A 13,244-nucleotide genomic window follows, 5' to 3' on the forward strand; every position below is an offset into this window, starting at 1 on the left:
CAACTAGTTCTAAATTAATATATTAAAATGCTAATCCCTTAGTCAATTTAACATACAATTTGCATTAAGTCCGATGTTAAGAATGATCAAGTTATTGAGTCTATCCCTAGATCCCAATCACTTAATTGCTCTATCTACGTTCATGTTCAAAGTTACTTTCCAGTAATCAAAGACATTCAAATAACATTATATTTTCATACAATGATAATAAATTCAAGAAAGAGCATATGAACGAACAACGATATATTGAACAGGAAAATTACAGTGAGTTCATTACATCCAATCCCAACGAAAGAGAAATTTAACTACTCCTAATCATCTAAAACGTACACATTTGAAGCAATCCCTTGCAACAATGGTGTTTTGATGCCTTGGAGCAGTCTCTGGAAGTTCCTTAAGATGTTTTCGTTTCTTTCTTTTGTCTGGAACTTCTGTTCGAAGGGAATGTTTCTGTCGCTCTGTCACGTCTTTTAAAGCCACTTAAATTCATTAATTCGCTTAGCGCACATGTACTGGTGCGCTATGCGAATTTTCTTAACTGCTGTATTTTAACTGATGTTATTCGCTCAGCGCACAGGTACTGGTGCGCTATGCGAATTTTCTTTTTCTGGCAGTGCGAATTTTGGCTTTCACTTTGCGAAAATTGGCTGACAGAGTCTAAATAATATATCATTTCCTGTACAATATTTTACATAACAATCTACTACCTATTACAACTTTTCAACGAGGAACAACATGAAAAATTACAAGATTGAGTTCATTTATAAGTATAAAAACAACTCTTTTTCACACTTATCAAGACTTTAAATATTTAAAATGTTTTTAAAGTTTTTACAAAATATACATTCAACTTTATAAAAACAAAATGCATTCCTTATTTAAGAAAAAATATATAATAAATTCAACAAATAACATAAACTATCTCATTCTCTCTTTTTTCATCTATCTTATATTATCTTTACATTGATACGTGATAATGATTAAAATAATTAAAGTTAATTTTCTATATTTGAATCATAATATTAATTATACAAAATCTATAAAATTACGTTCTTTTATTTCCTATATTAGATATGTTTTTATATTCATTTCCATTCTAAGTAAAACATTCTCACTTTATTAGATAACCTATAACTTTGTTTTCCTATTTTCTTAGATAATTTGTTTTGTTTTGTCTAGATAATATTTTTTTACTACATCATTCTTCATTTTTTCCATCAATTATTTGACCCATTTGATATTTATTAAAATAATTTGGATTCTTAATGCTTTTGTTTTATACAGTTTCAATTATATTTTTTTTTACTTTCTCCAAATGATGTATTATATTTTTAAAAATAAATAAATATTAATTTTATCAAATTAAACTATTTTTAGGATGCAAATTCGACAATTTATGTTTTTCTAAATATTCTTATTTTTTGTTTATTCTTATTATATATAAAAATGTCTACGTATCAATTTTGATTGTTTAATTGCGTAAACTTTTAACAGTTTATTAGAAAACCTAAAATGTTTGTCTTCTCCTTTCATTTGGTTCTTTAATTTCATTTTATTTGAATAATTATTTTTTCATTACATAACTTTTCATTGTTTCAATGTTTAACTCAATCACAAAGTTGACTTAAATTCTTATAACATTTCAGTGAACCTTACAATTTAATGAATTACAAGATCAAATAAATTGGTATCAACCTTTTTGCATCTTGATCAATTACAATAAAAATAATTAAATTTTTTATTATTATAATTTAGACTATGAATACTAAATAACCAGTATTACAAACTCAAAATTAGTTGGTCAATATGGTTGAAACTCAAATTCATTTTTTTAATTATTTTCTCTCTTAATCCTTCTTTGTTATAAACTCTTGCAGCTATTGATGACATCTTCGACAATTGTTTGTGATGTTTGGTACTTTGGAACCACAAAATCTGAAGTCAGGAGAGATACCAATTGAGTTTGCAGAAAGATAAATAATGTTGTTCGTGATGGTGAGATATATGTTTTTGGCTTTATCTTGGTCGTAAGACAGTCACTCTTGAATTAACTATGCAAGGTAAGAGACATAATCTCATTGCATGTTGGCATTAAAAAGGTTATTTGGGATGGATATCTAAAGTATTATCATCCTATAGGCTAAAGCACAGAGAAAAGAAGTATATTAAGTTTCTTGAATTTTTTTTCTCTGGTGTGAAATTTGTTGTCATATGGTTTGTCACAAAGGTGTTATAGTTTAAAGGTTTAAATCTGTTCAAGGTTCCTAAAAGTAATGTATTTTTTGTTTTGTTTTAGTCTTTGCAAAAAAATGCTATTTTTAGATATTGACATTTTGTAAAAAATGGTTCTTATATCCTTTACAAAAAAATATCAAAGAAATACTTTATCTACAAAATTTCTTATAAAAAATTATTTTTCAGATCTTGACATATTGTAAAAAAAAAATGGCAATAGGTATATCTAAGATAATATTAGATTGTGTTTTTAAAATAGATTTTTTTTTTCTGTAACAGCTCATAATTTGAGTTAGGATGTACATGTTTTTTTTATGTTTCTCTACAGATTTAACGAAGCTGTTAGAAAAAGAAAATAATTTTATATTTCTTGCTTCAATAATATGAATAGGAAATATATATGATTGAAGGAAGTTAGAAAAAGAAAATAATTTTATATCTTTTGGTTCAATAATATGAATAGGAAATATACTTGAAGGAAGAATAGAAGCTATACCTCAAGGAAATGTTTATTCAATAACTCAAGGAAATGTTTATTCAATAATATGAATAGGAGATATATTTTTTAAATTATCTAAATGGATAACTTAAAAGAATATAAAATAGATAAGTAATGTTATTATAAAAATATGTATTTGTAAAAACAATTTCAATGTCCAAATATAAATTATTTCTAAATATAAATTCTTTACTCCTTGTTTACTTAAATGAATGAAAATTTGAAAGAGAGTGATTGAATGGATTTGAGAGAATTTGAAGGTAAATTTTTGTTCTTTATGAATGCTTTTACGTAAAAGAGAACATTTTTACAATGATAGAAGAATCTATACGAACGCAATTGTCCATTTTCAATTCCTTAAGGAAAGGAAGATCGCAAGTGTCCAGGAGAGTTTAAAGCACATTGAAAAGTGAGTATTTTCGAGTGTGGTAGATGTGAGCTTAGGAATAGAAGCACAATTTTGAGCTCAAAAGTTTGCCAGCAGACTATGTTTTCAATTCTCAAAAACCGAAATGTTAGGGTTTGATATGCAAAGAGTCTATGATGAATGACTAAGCATCGAATGTTCCAGGAGCAATTTGGAAAAGGCTCGACGTTAATATGATCTCTCAGTGTGAAAGTGATTTGAGAGATGCAAGGTTTTCAAAGACGGTAGCGGAAGAGATGAAAAGTCTCATGGGGGAGGAAGAGGAATTGGTGTAGAGGTCTATATATCATTCAAAATCGAAATGAATTTTAGAATTATGATATTTAAAGCTGAAGTAAACAAGGTAATGGATTATTTAGTACGGAATTGTTAAGCAACAAATGTTAATGAGATAGTGCTAAAAAAAGTTATGTCCATGTTCGTAACTTTGTACTCTAATTGTCTTGTTTATGGTGTTTTATTGCTTGCTTTTGATATATGATAAGAACGGTTCAATATTTAATTTTGTTAAAAAATTAAAGTGAAATTTGAATATATGACTTCAATTTTATCAAAAGATTTCAAAATAATTTACTTTTATTTTGCTTTATGCAAAATTTAAAATTAAAATCATGTTTATAAATAGTATTTTAATTTAATGAAGTATTCTTTTAAAACATGATCTATTTATTTTTTCAAATTTTACTCATTTCAGTAATTTCAAACAACTTACACGAGATTGGTAGAGAAAATGGTGAGAATGTTCCCTGACTTTATTTGATTTCAAATTTAACATTGAAATTCACCTTGAATTACAGGTATCTTAGCTAGCTAAGCTAACATAACTCAAAATCTGGAACCTGCAGGAAGTCGAGTGAAAACTGAGGGGAATCAGTTCTTTATATATTTATTTATATTTTCTTTTTCCTTTACTCTTTCCATTTTCAAGCATCGAAACAGCGTCAAAGCCCAACCCGTTTGAGTTCTCACAAGGTAAAGTCCTCTTGTGTTCTTCTTTCGCGCCTGAAAGCTGATTGTGGTTGTGTTATAACAAAACCACGGGATTGTGCCTACTTTCAGAATGGAGAAGACAACACTTAAAGTTCGATGCCAGAGGATTGGGTGCGACGCCACCTTCTCCGAGGACGACAATCCCGACGGTTCCTGTCGATACCATGATTCGGTACTCTCTCTCTCTCTTGCTTTCTTGCTTTCTTGCATAACCCTCATGTCCAAGTTTCCACCTTTATCACAACCCACCTGCACTTTTCCCTTTCATTTCGGATAATTCTGCTCTGTAGCTCCCCATCTTTAATTTTTCACCTAATGCCTAGCCCTAACTTATGCTCTTGTTTGAAGGGCACTTGATTTAATTTCCTAAGCCTGCGCACAATTATTCTATAATTAATTGATCTCTCTGCAAATTGGTTTGCGTCCAACCCTGTTCTTCTGCCTTCTCTTTTGTAATTCGTCATTGCAGTGTATTAAAGATCTTGGTTTCTTTAAGCTTGTGCCTTTTCTTGTGGGACTTGGCTCCGTGAAATATCGCGTTAGAGCAAATAGTAAGAAATCTGCATCATTGATGAGGAAATTAACTCGTGATATTACCTACAGATGGTATCTCCTGATGTTACATGCACGGGCAGGAGTGCAATAAACTGTGAATTGCTTACTATCTTTACTCGTTTGATTTTCTCTTTAACTGTTAAGAGTTGAGAACTTGAGATATTTCACTTTCACTTTTCTTTTCGAAGTGGTTTACTCATATTATAGAAGTTAATTTCATTCCGTGGAAGCTATTCTATGTAGTGTAGTGGTTCAGTTCAGCTCGAGTGGCACATCTATGGTAGTACTTTAGCACTTTGGCCAAGGAACCGTATGATACTAAAACAATGTTAGAACTGATTGCTTTTGCATATCTGAAAGTTTGGAGTGATTTAGGTTAAATTAATGACTAAGGTAGTCATAATCGAGATCTTACCAAGGATTGACAAGGTTAGGGAAACAAGTTGGACCGTGCAGCTGAGAATCAGCCCATGCATTGCTGGATTGGCTATATAGCTTCCAACGAGCCTAGTGTCTAACAAATGTTGATGCAACTTGTTGACCGGTTGACCTCCGTAGACTGATCACTGTAACCAACTCACTCTCACATCCCTGTCTTAATACCTACGGGCCTCAAGCCCGTAGACCTATTACAAAAAGATTCTAGATTCTTCCAACCTATGATGCATGGATAATATATCAGATCAATGCCAAGCCAATACGGTAATATGCTTATTATAAGAATAAACGGATACAATAAGTGACAAATGCATATTTAAAAATGTATAAAAATTCGAAAAACATAATAAATATATAATTACAATTGTACATATTCAAATTAAAATCACATTTCTTAGACACTGCCAAAATAAAAAATTATAAATTATTGTCGTCATAAAAGTACTCATGCTTCTGCTCCACAGGGCTGGATACTTCATCAATTTGTACCTAACAGTATTATAGAATATCGGATGGATATGTGAAACAAATTGTAGTATAGCTGCATCAGATCTTCACACACATGACTAAACCATTAATCACCTCCTCACGCGTGTGAAGTATTACATTATGTATGCCAGTCCTCGAGAAAAGGCAGGAACCACTGTAGAACCATTAAAACACATGTTAAATTGTGTTACCATTTAGGTCACGGCAGGTCAGACTGTGTAGAACTTGCCGTTGCTTTTGAGTTCCCGCCTGGCTTTAGGACTCCCCAATGAGTGTGTTCTCTAGTATTAACACAAGTGAGTCATTTAATTGTAATGTGGATGCCTAAAATACAACTATATTTGAAGACGCATGCATGCATTAAAAGTAACAAATGAGCAAAATCACTTTAAATTAATAACAGCTACAAACTTACAAGTCACGCCAATTCCAAATTTTGAACCCCACGAATGGCACCAACAGAGATGCTTCCAACTTTAAGAGTATCTGTAACCCCCTCCCCCCGCCCCTCTCCCCTCATCCTCCCTAGCAGTTCCTAGTTTCTTTTCCACTTAAAAACATTATGAATAGCAGAACAGATTGGGGGAGTGGAACCAGCAGTAATCAGAAACTTGAACCCGGGGTCCTAAACAGCTCAGTAACCACACCAAAAGTCAAACAAGAATGCAAACCAAGCAGAAGAACACCATGCTGAGGTGCAGTTGAGTGTAGAGTGCTGAACTCAAGAAAAAGAACCGACTAGGGATTTGGAACTTTTATGTTTAATCAGAGGAGCCAAAAAAATTAGTGCCAATGGTAAAGTGTTTGGGGCTTTAATGTAACGAGTCGGCCAAAATTATAATGCTTTTCATTCAACTCAATTGAAAGTGTACATATGCTCGCGTATAATTTTGAGATTTTAGAAAGGGAATTCACATTAAAGCTTTAGGGGAAACACCACAATTATGATATTTTTGGATGTGAGATAATAGCCAATCCTTTATCATTTGGTACTGCATTTTCTTTTTCTTAATTAATGATACAATTGATTCTATTTTTCTTTTGACATGTTTCCCAGAGCTCTTAGGGCTTTAGTTAAGGAATTAAAAGAGAAAAAGTTTTTTTTTTTTATTTGGATGTGTAGATATGCGCTTCCCTCTGTTGTTTTAATGTGCCTGCATATGATTTCTAATAGAACTTTCTCCTTCTAATTCCCTAACTAGTGCTCAACACTAATAAGCATGATCCTTCTCTTTATGAGGTGTGTTTTCCATTTTCTTTTATCTAATATAGTTTGTAGCAATCATGCTTAATACTTATTTTCTAGGGGGCTTGATTTGTCATTTGGTTCTAGTTTTCAACATATCTCTTCATCTTTGGTTGCTAGCCCTAGTTTGTCAATAGTGGCATGGTAGTAGCGGCTAGCACTCTATATTGAAAGTTACTAAAACTAGTATTTTCTTCCATACTGTTCAGTTCCTGTAAGAACTCTTTTGGCTTAAATTTTTGTTTGTGTTGTTTCATGAGCTTTAGTAATTTCATTTTAGCTAATGCCATCATTAATGCATACTCATGATTGTGAACTTTAGTACAATTTTGTATCCCTCCGATATATCATTTTGTTGATTTATGATACGGCATTTGTTTGAGATCTTACTGATTCACTTTCCATCTGGCATGTTTGGGATTTGAAATTTATGCTGCCGGGGCTTCTTCCATTGTTCAGGGGGTAAGTCCAATGTCTATAAATCTATTTCTTCACAATGTATTCTTTCTATTATGATTATTTATCAGTTTATTGTAACTGATTACATTTATCTTTTAATTTCCAGCCTATATTTCATGATGGAACAAAAGAATGGAGTTGTTGCAAGAAAAGAAGTCATGATTTTAGCTTGTTTTTGGAAATTCCGGGGTGAGAGATCATTATTCAATTTCTTTTTTCTTTTCTGTGGTTTCCTGTTTTAGAATATAGAGTTTGGTCTGCGGTCAACTGGTCAACTTGAGAGAATTCAACTTTTTTGGGTAGAATAGGTCGTAGAGATGACTTTCTGTAATAGAGAAATGAAAAGAATCGTAGAGAAGTATTGTCAAAATATCCTAGGTTGATTATGGATGTTTTACTCCAAATTTCATTTATCAGTTCCGCATGGGTTGTATCATCTTCATATTTGGGGAAGTAACATCACGTTACTCCTGTTTCAATGTGCAATGATCTGTATTTAGAATCTCCAATCTTTGTTTTACACTGGTATGAGTCCGCTCTTCATTGCCAATTCGTGCTTCGAAGTTGCGTATGGTGGAAGAAAATGCTTACTGAGTAAATATGGTTTCTAAATTTAACATTAATGAAATGGAAATTAGAAGTGGATTCCACCTAGCAGTTATTCTTGTATAAACTTTCTTATAAAACATTTTCAATTGAAAATATTTGCTGCTCCTGGAGACATTTTCATTATCTCCTGCAGATGATTTTGCTTGTGTCTAATTTGATCTCTGGGATTCTTTATAGTATTAGATCTTACAAAATGTAAGATGATCATATGTATGTTGAGTTTGAAAAACATGGTTCATTGGCTTAAATGTGCTAGCAATGAAACAGCGTATTTTACTTTTACTTGCGGCAATATTCTCGTAGTATAAAAAATTAAGTCGGTTATGTCCATTACTTTACAATTTCTTTTAATGTTCGCTGCATATATTGATCAAAGTTTCTCTCTGTGATCAAGATGTAAGACTGGAAAACATACAGCAGTCAAGCAAGTAATTGCTCCAGTGAAGAAGAACACCTCGCCCTCTCCAACTGCTGTTTCTTCAACCAATGCTTCATCAAAGGACTCTTGTTCTAGATGTAGGCAGGGTTTCTTTTGCTCAGATCATGGTATTTACATGCTTCTGCTCATGGCACTGTCTCAAGTCCTTTGATTAGTTACTTTTTGCTAATCCCCCATGTCGTGCTTTCAAAGCTAATTTTCTTTCTCCTATCCCTCTCTTCTTCATTAGGTTCTCAAAGCAAACCAGTTAACGTTGTAGACAAGTCCCCAAATCTTGTTGGAGATGTCTCTGCTATTAACAATTCAAGTGTTCAGGCTCCCAAACCTAAGAAGATAGTCGATATAAATGAGCCCCAAGTATGTAAAAATAAAGGATGCGGTCAAACTTTCAAGGAAAAGGATAATCATGACACTGCTTGCAGCTACCATCCCGGCCCTGCTGTTTTTCATGACCGGATGAGAGGGGTCAGTATTGAGTATTCCACTGTAGTTTGATCTCATTTCTTTCCAAATCAATGCTTGTACTGTAGCTGAGACATGTTCTCTGAGAACTGTATTTATTTTTCCCTTGTCACTCTTTTTTGTAGTGGAAGTGCTGTGATATTCATGTAAAAGAATTTGATGAGTTTATGAACATTCCTCCATGCTCAAAGGGATGGCATAGTGCAGATCCAGAGTCCTGATCACGGAAGACACAGAAGAACCTTTTTTTTCCTTACAGTAGCTGATACTTTCATTGAGATGGAAAAGGTATTGTTGATTGATGTTTTGGTGTCATTGATTAAATATTAGTGTCTACTCTTTTTGCATACCTCGCCTCCTTTCAATTGGCCATCCTTGATTGTTAATTTTCTTAGTCAATCCATCTGGATGGTTATTGTGTTACTGTACTGTGTGAATCTGTTTTCCTTAGTTCTTCGAATGTCGTAATTTGCTTTTGTTGGACTGTGTTGGACTTGGCTAATCTTGAAAGATGTTAAACAATGGTTCCATTCACAATGGCCTTGTTTATTCAGAGCCAAAATATATGCTTTTCGGCTTAAAACACGGCATTGGGCTATCTTGATGATGTCATTGTTACTTAGCGATCACATTTATTCATGAAATATTTTTTTTTTAAGAGAAAGGTTCATATATTAAAATTAGTTAAGGAGACAAAAGCTATGGGATGTGTTGTGTTACTAAAATGGTTGTACGAATGGTATAATTCATTGAGAGTAGTAATAAAGAGACCACTTAAATATAACTTGTGGTAATTCTGAAATTAGTAAATTTTGATTTTAGTGCTTTTAAAAATGGAAAATTCCTATTATTAAGTGATATTATTTTCCTAATAGCAATGTCACACTTGTGTTTACTGGGAAAAAAAATGGGTTTTTGCTATGAAGTTATTCATCTACTTTTAAAATAAATTTGAATAATGAAAATAACTACTTTAGACTTTTGCAGAGATTACGACTAAATAAATTATAGGGATCAAACCTAAAACTAACTCATTTTAAAGAGACCAAGTTATTTATTTCTTACACGGGTTTAGAGACCAACATTAAAATATTTTTGTAGGATGAAAAATATAAGCTCAAATAAAATATTAAGTCATGTTTATCTTTATTATAAAATAAAGTTATTTGTCATTTCACCTTGAAATATTAATTATTTCACCTTTCATGTTAATATCAACAAAATTTTGACACTTAACATTTTTTTCTGCGGTCCATGATCTTGTTACCGTACATGAATGTTGCGAATTTAGTAATACTTGGGGCTATATTTTGGAAAAACAGTTTAATTGCTTTTTTATTTATTAAATTTACATGACATCTTATGTTATGAGTTTAATAATATAAAATTTATGGAGAAAAGTGTTACAAAAATATTTTTATGCCTTTTTGAGAGAAATAAATAATAATAATAATAATAATGAAAAAGAAACTCATTTTCATGAATCTAAATATTTTTTTGTATTTGTTCTAATAATAGAAATATTAAAGGAGTCTAACTAATTTATATAAAGTTATATAATCAATTTTCAGTTCTATAAAATAAATTTGACACTGTATACTTTTTCGTGCTGCTTCAATGTTTTATTCAAACAACAATTAGGATTAACTTGGTGTAAAAAGCATACGAAAGTTGAATGCGATGTAGGTTCAAAGTTTATTAGGGATATGGTACAAATAACATTTGTTTTTTTAAATTCATATTTGAATGTTATGTTTTTTTATATTCATATTTGAAAACAAATGTCTGTACATGCCTCATGCGATATTTGCACAAATAATGATTTAAACTTCATGATATTTGTATTAAAGCTATCCAAATAACAATTTAAATTTTAAAAAATAATAGTAATTACAAATCATATATACTAATAAAATAACAGCATATTCATAATAACAATAGTTACTATATATTAGATTTTAAAAAATAGTTTGCTATAAATTAAAGTAAGGTACATCATATTTGAAGATCATGACGTAATATAAAAAATAATTATTTTAAGTTTTAAAATTGTAAAGTCGAGTGTAAAAGGACCGATAGATTTTTTTTTTTTCATTCCTGCAAACCCATAAAATTTATATTCTCATTCTATAATTAAATTAAATTATATTTACAGATGTCAAAAGGGGGACAGGTGGGCCTGTCAAGAGAAAGGTGAGTGAGGTTGCATTTTTAATGGGTGCAAGAAGAAAGACTCCTTCCAATGACTCTCTCTCCACTGCGAACAAGTCTTCATCATTCCAATAACTATGGGCTTGTATGTCTTATAACTCACCTAATATCTGTTGTCTATTTCTACAGTTGTATTATAAATGGTAGTGTGTTTCATCATGTCCTTATCTCCAACTTTTTCAAAAAATTTCTTTTTTAATCTTAATAAACATTTTTTTAACTTTTTCTCTTTTTTAATAAAATAATCCTGTATCTCTTTAACTTTGCACTTTTCTAATAAAAAATTTTAAAATTTTGTTTCTTATTTATAATTTAATAACTATTTAATTTAATTTAAAAATCTAATATTATTTAATATATTTTCATATTTTAATAATTATTAAAATATCATTTGTATTATTATAATAGTTATATTAAAAAATTAAAATTAAAATAATTAAAATAAAAGTAATAATGATAAAAATAAAAAACAAAAATAATATTATAAAATTTGATTTAATCTTTGTACATTTTAAAAAAATTATTAAATTAATTAATCACTTCTTCTGGAAAAAAACTATTAGAAACAGGCACTGTGTACAATGTAAAAAATTGTGTACCAAACAATTCAGTCTCCAAGAACACGGTATAGTATAAATTGTTTAAAACAAGTTCTATATTGAGACGTCGGTGGAAAATAATTTCGAATAAAAAATGTTAAAAATCACAACATTTAAAGTCATATAAGAAATAGTAGAACATAAACCCTATTTGTAGCAAATTCAATGTTTGCAAAATTATCAAACATTTAAAGTCCATTTATATAAAAGTAAAATATTAATAAAAAATGCATTTTATCAACTTCCCACGTAAGATAAGATATATTGAATTTACTCAAATATTATTATAAATATAATAGAATATTAATAATATTTTTTAAATTATTTGTCAACCAGACACATATTTAAATTATTAAGATATTCTTCCCCTCTCGTATTATCTTATATTTTTTAGGAGACTATTCTAATGAAGTAATGAATTATGAAGTAATAAATTTAGATTAATATTTCCCTTAAATACGATAGAATAAACTCTTTATGCTATATAGTTCAATTATATCGAAGTTGTTATATTATAAAAAATTTCTCTCCCCTTCCCTCAAAATCACTGCAGTCTCATTTTCATTCCTCACATCTCTTATGTCAAACCATCACTAATCACCTGTATAAACCTAAAACATACATCAAGCATTTGTACATTATGTTAAATATATTATATTAAATAAATATATTATCTTTATTTTTTTATATTTAATTAGTTTGTTATCATTATTTATTTATATTTTAGAATTAATTTATTGTTTTCTATTTAGATAAAAAAAAATTAATAAAAAACACAGTTATAATTTCATGAACATACAATTTTTATATACCTTTCTTATATCAACAAACAAATAGCTTTTTAATTTCACAAATATATTAGTTGCTACTTCCAAACACATATCCACAGTTTGCTGCGTTATTTTAACATAATATCGAAGAAAAGGTGTATTTTGTGTGTTAGAAAAAAAAACAAATAATTCAGAGTGCTGATGAAAACCTATGACACGGTATATACAATAGTATTAGGTCAAACTAAGAGCATTTACTAACAGATTGAGTCAAAATTCAGAAAAACACTATTTAGTCAAAAAAGAGGGTCTATTTTTGAGTCTTTTAAAAAGCTTTTTAAAGTTTGGTAGATTAGCTCATTTATATAAATATTATAACGCGTGATAATAATGTCATTGTGTAGGTATTAGACTCTTAAATAGCCTTTCAAATCACTCTGAATTTTGAAAAAGAGAAGAATCAAACCTAAAAAATGGACTGCAAAACAAGCTAAGCAGATCAAACTTTTTCATTATATTAAATATCTAGATAGACTCAAAGCATGCCAGCTTTAAAACAACTTATTTCCATCTTTCGTGTTATAGTTATAAATGATGTTCAAAAGGATGTGTTGAATCATATTTATATTTATAGATTAAAGATTTCATTGGTTTTATCTTACTTGTGATTCTTTAAATTTAAAGTAAACGACGGAATATTTTCAAAATCATTCTTTTACTCTTTTTATAGAAGTATATTATTGTTTATCAAAATATATTATACAAGTCATATACAAATTATGTCTTACAATACAATTTATGAGATTTAGTAAGGTA

The 13,244-nt window shown here is 29.8% G+C and overlaps 1 protein-coding gene across 1 annotated transcript; it reads left to right on the forward strand.

The window, feature by feature from the left end:
- The first annotated feature begins 4,141 nt into the window (after positions 1-4,141).
- On the forward strand, positions 4,142-9,332 carry PBS2 (cysteine and histidine-rich domain-containing protein RAR1). The gene is made up of 6 exons (XM_047311164.2): positions 4,142-4,323; positions 7,339-7,341; positions 7,445-7,527; positions 8,342-8,493; positions 8,616-8,851; positions 8,974-9,332. The coding sequence occupies exons 1-6, from the start codon at positions 4,222-4,224 to the stop codon at positions 9,067-9,069; spliced, it is 672 nt and encodes a 223-aa protein (XP_047167120.1). The 5' UTR covers positions 4,142-4,221; the 3' UTR covers positions 9,070-9,332.
- The last annotated feature ends 3,912 nt before the right edge of the window (positions 9,333-13,244 follow it).

The sequence above is a fragment of the Vigna umbellata genome, chromosome 8 (assembly GCF_029865625.1).
Source record: "Vigna umbellata cultivar VRB3 chromosome 8, Vumbellata_1.0, whole genome shotgun sequence".
NCBI lineage: Eukaryota > Viridiplantae > Streptophyta > Magnoliopsida > Fabales > Fabaceae > Vigna > Vigna umbellata.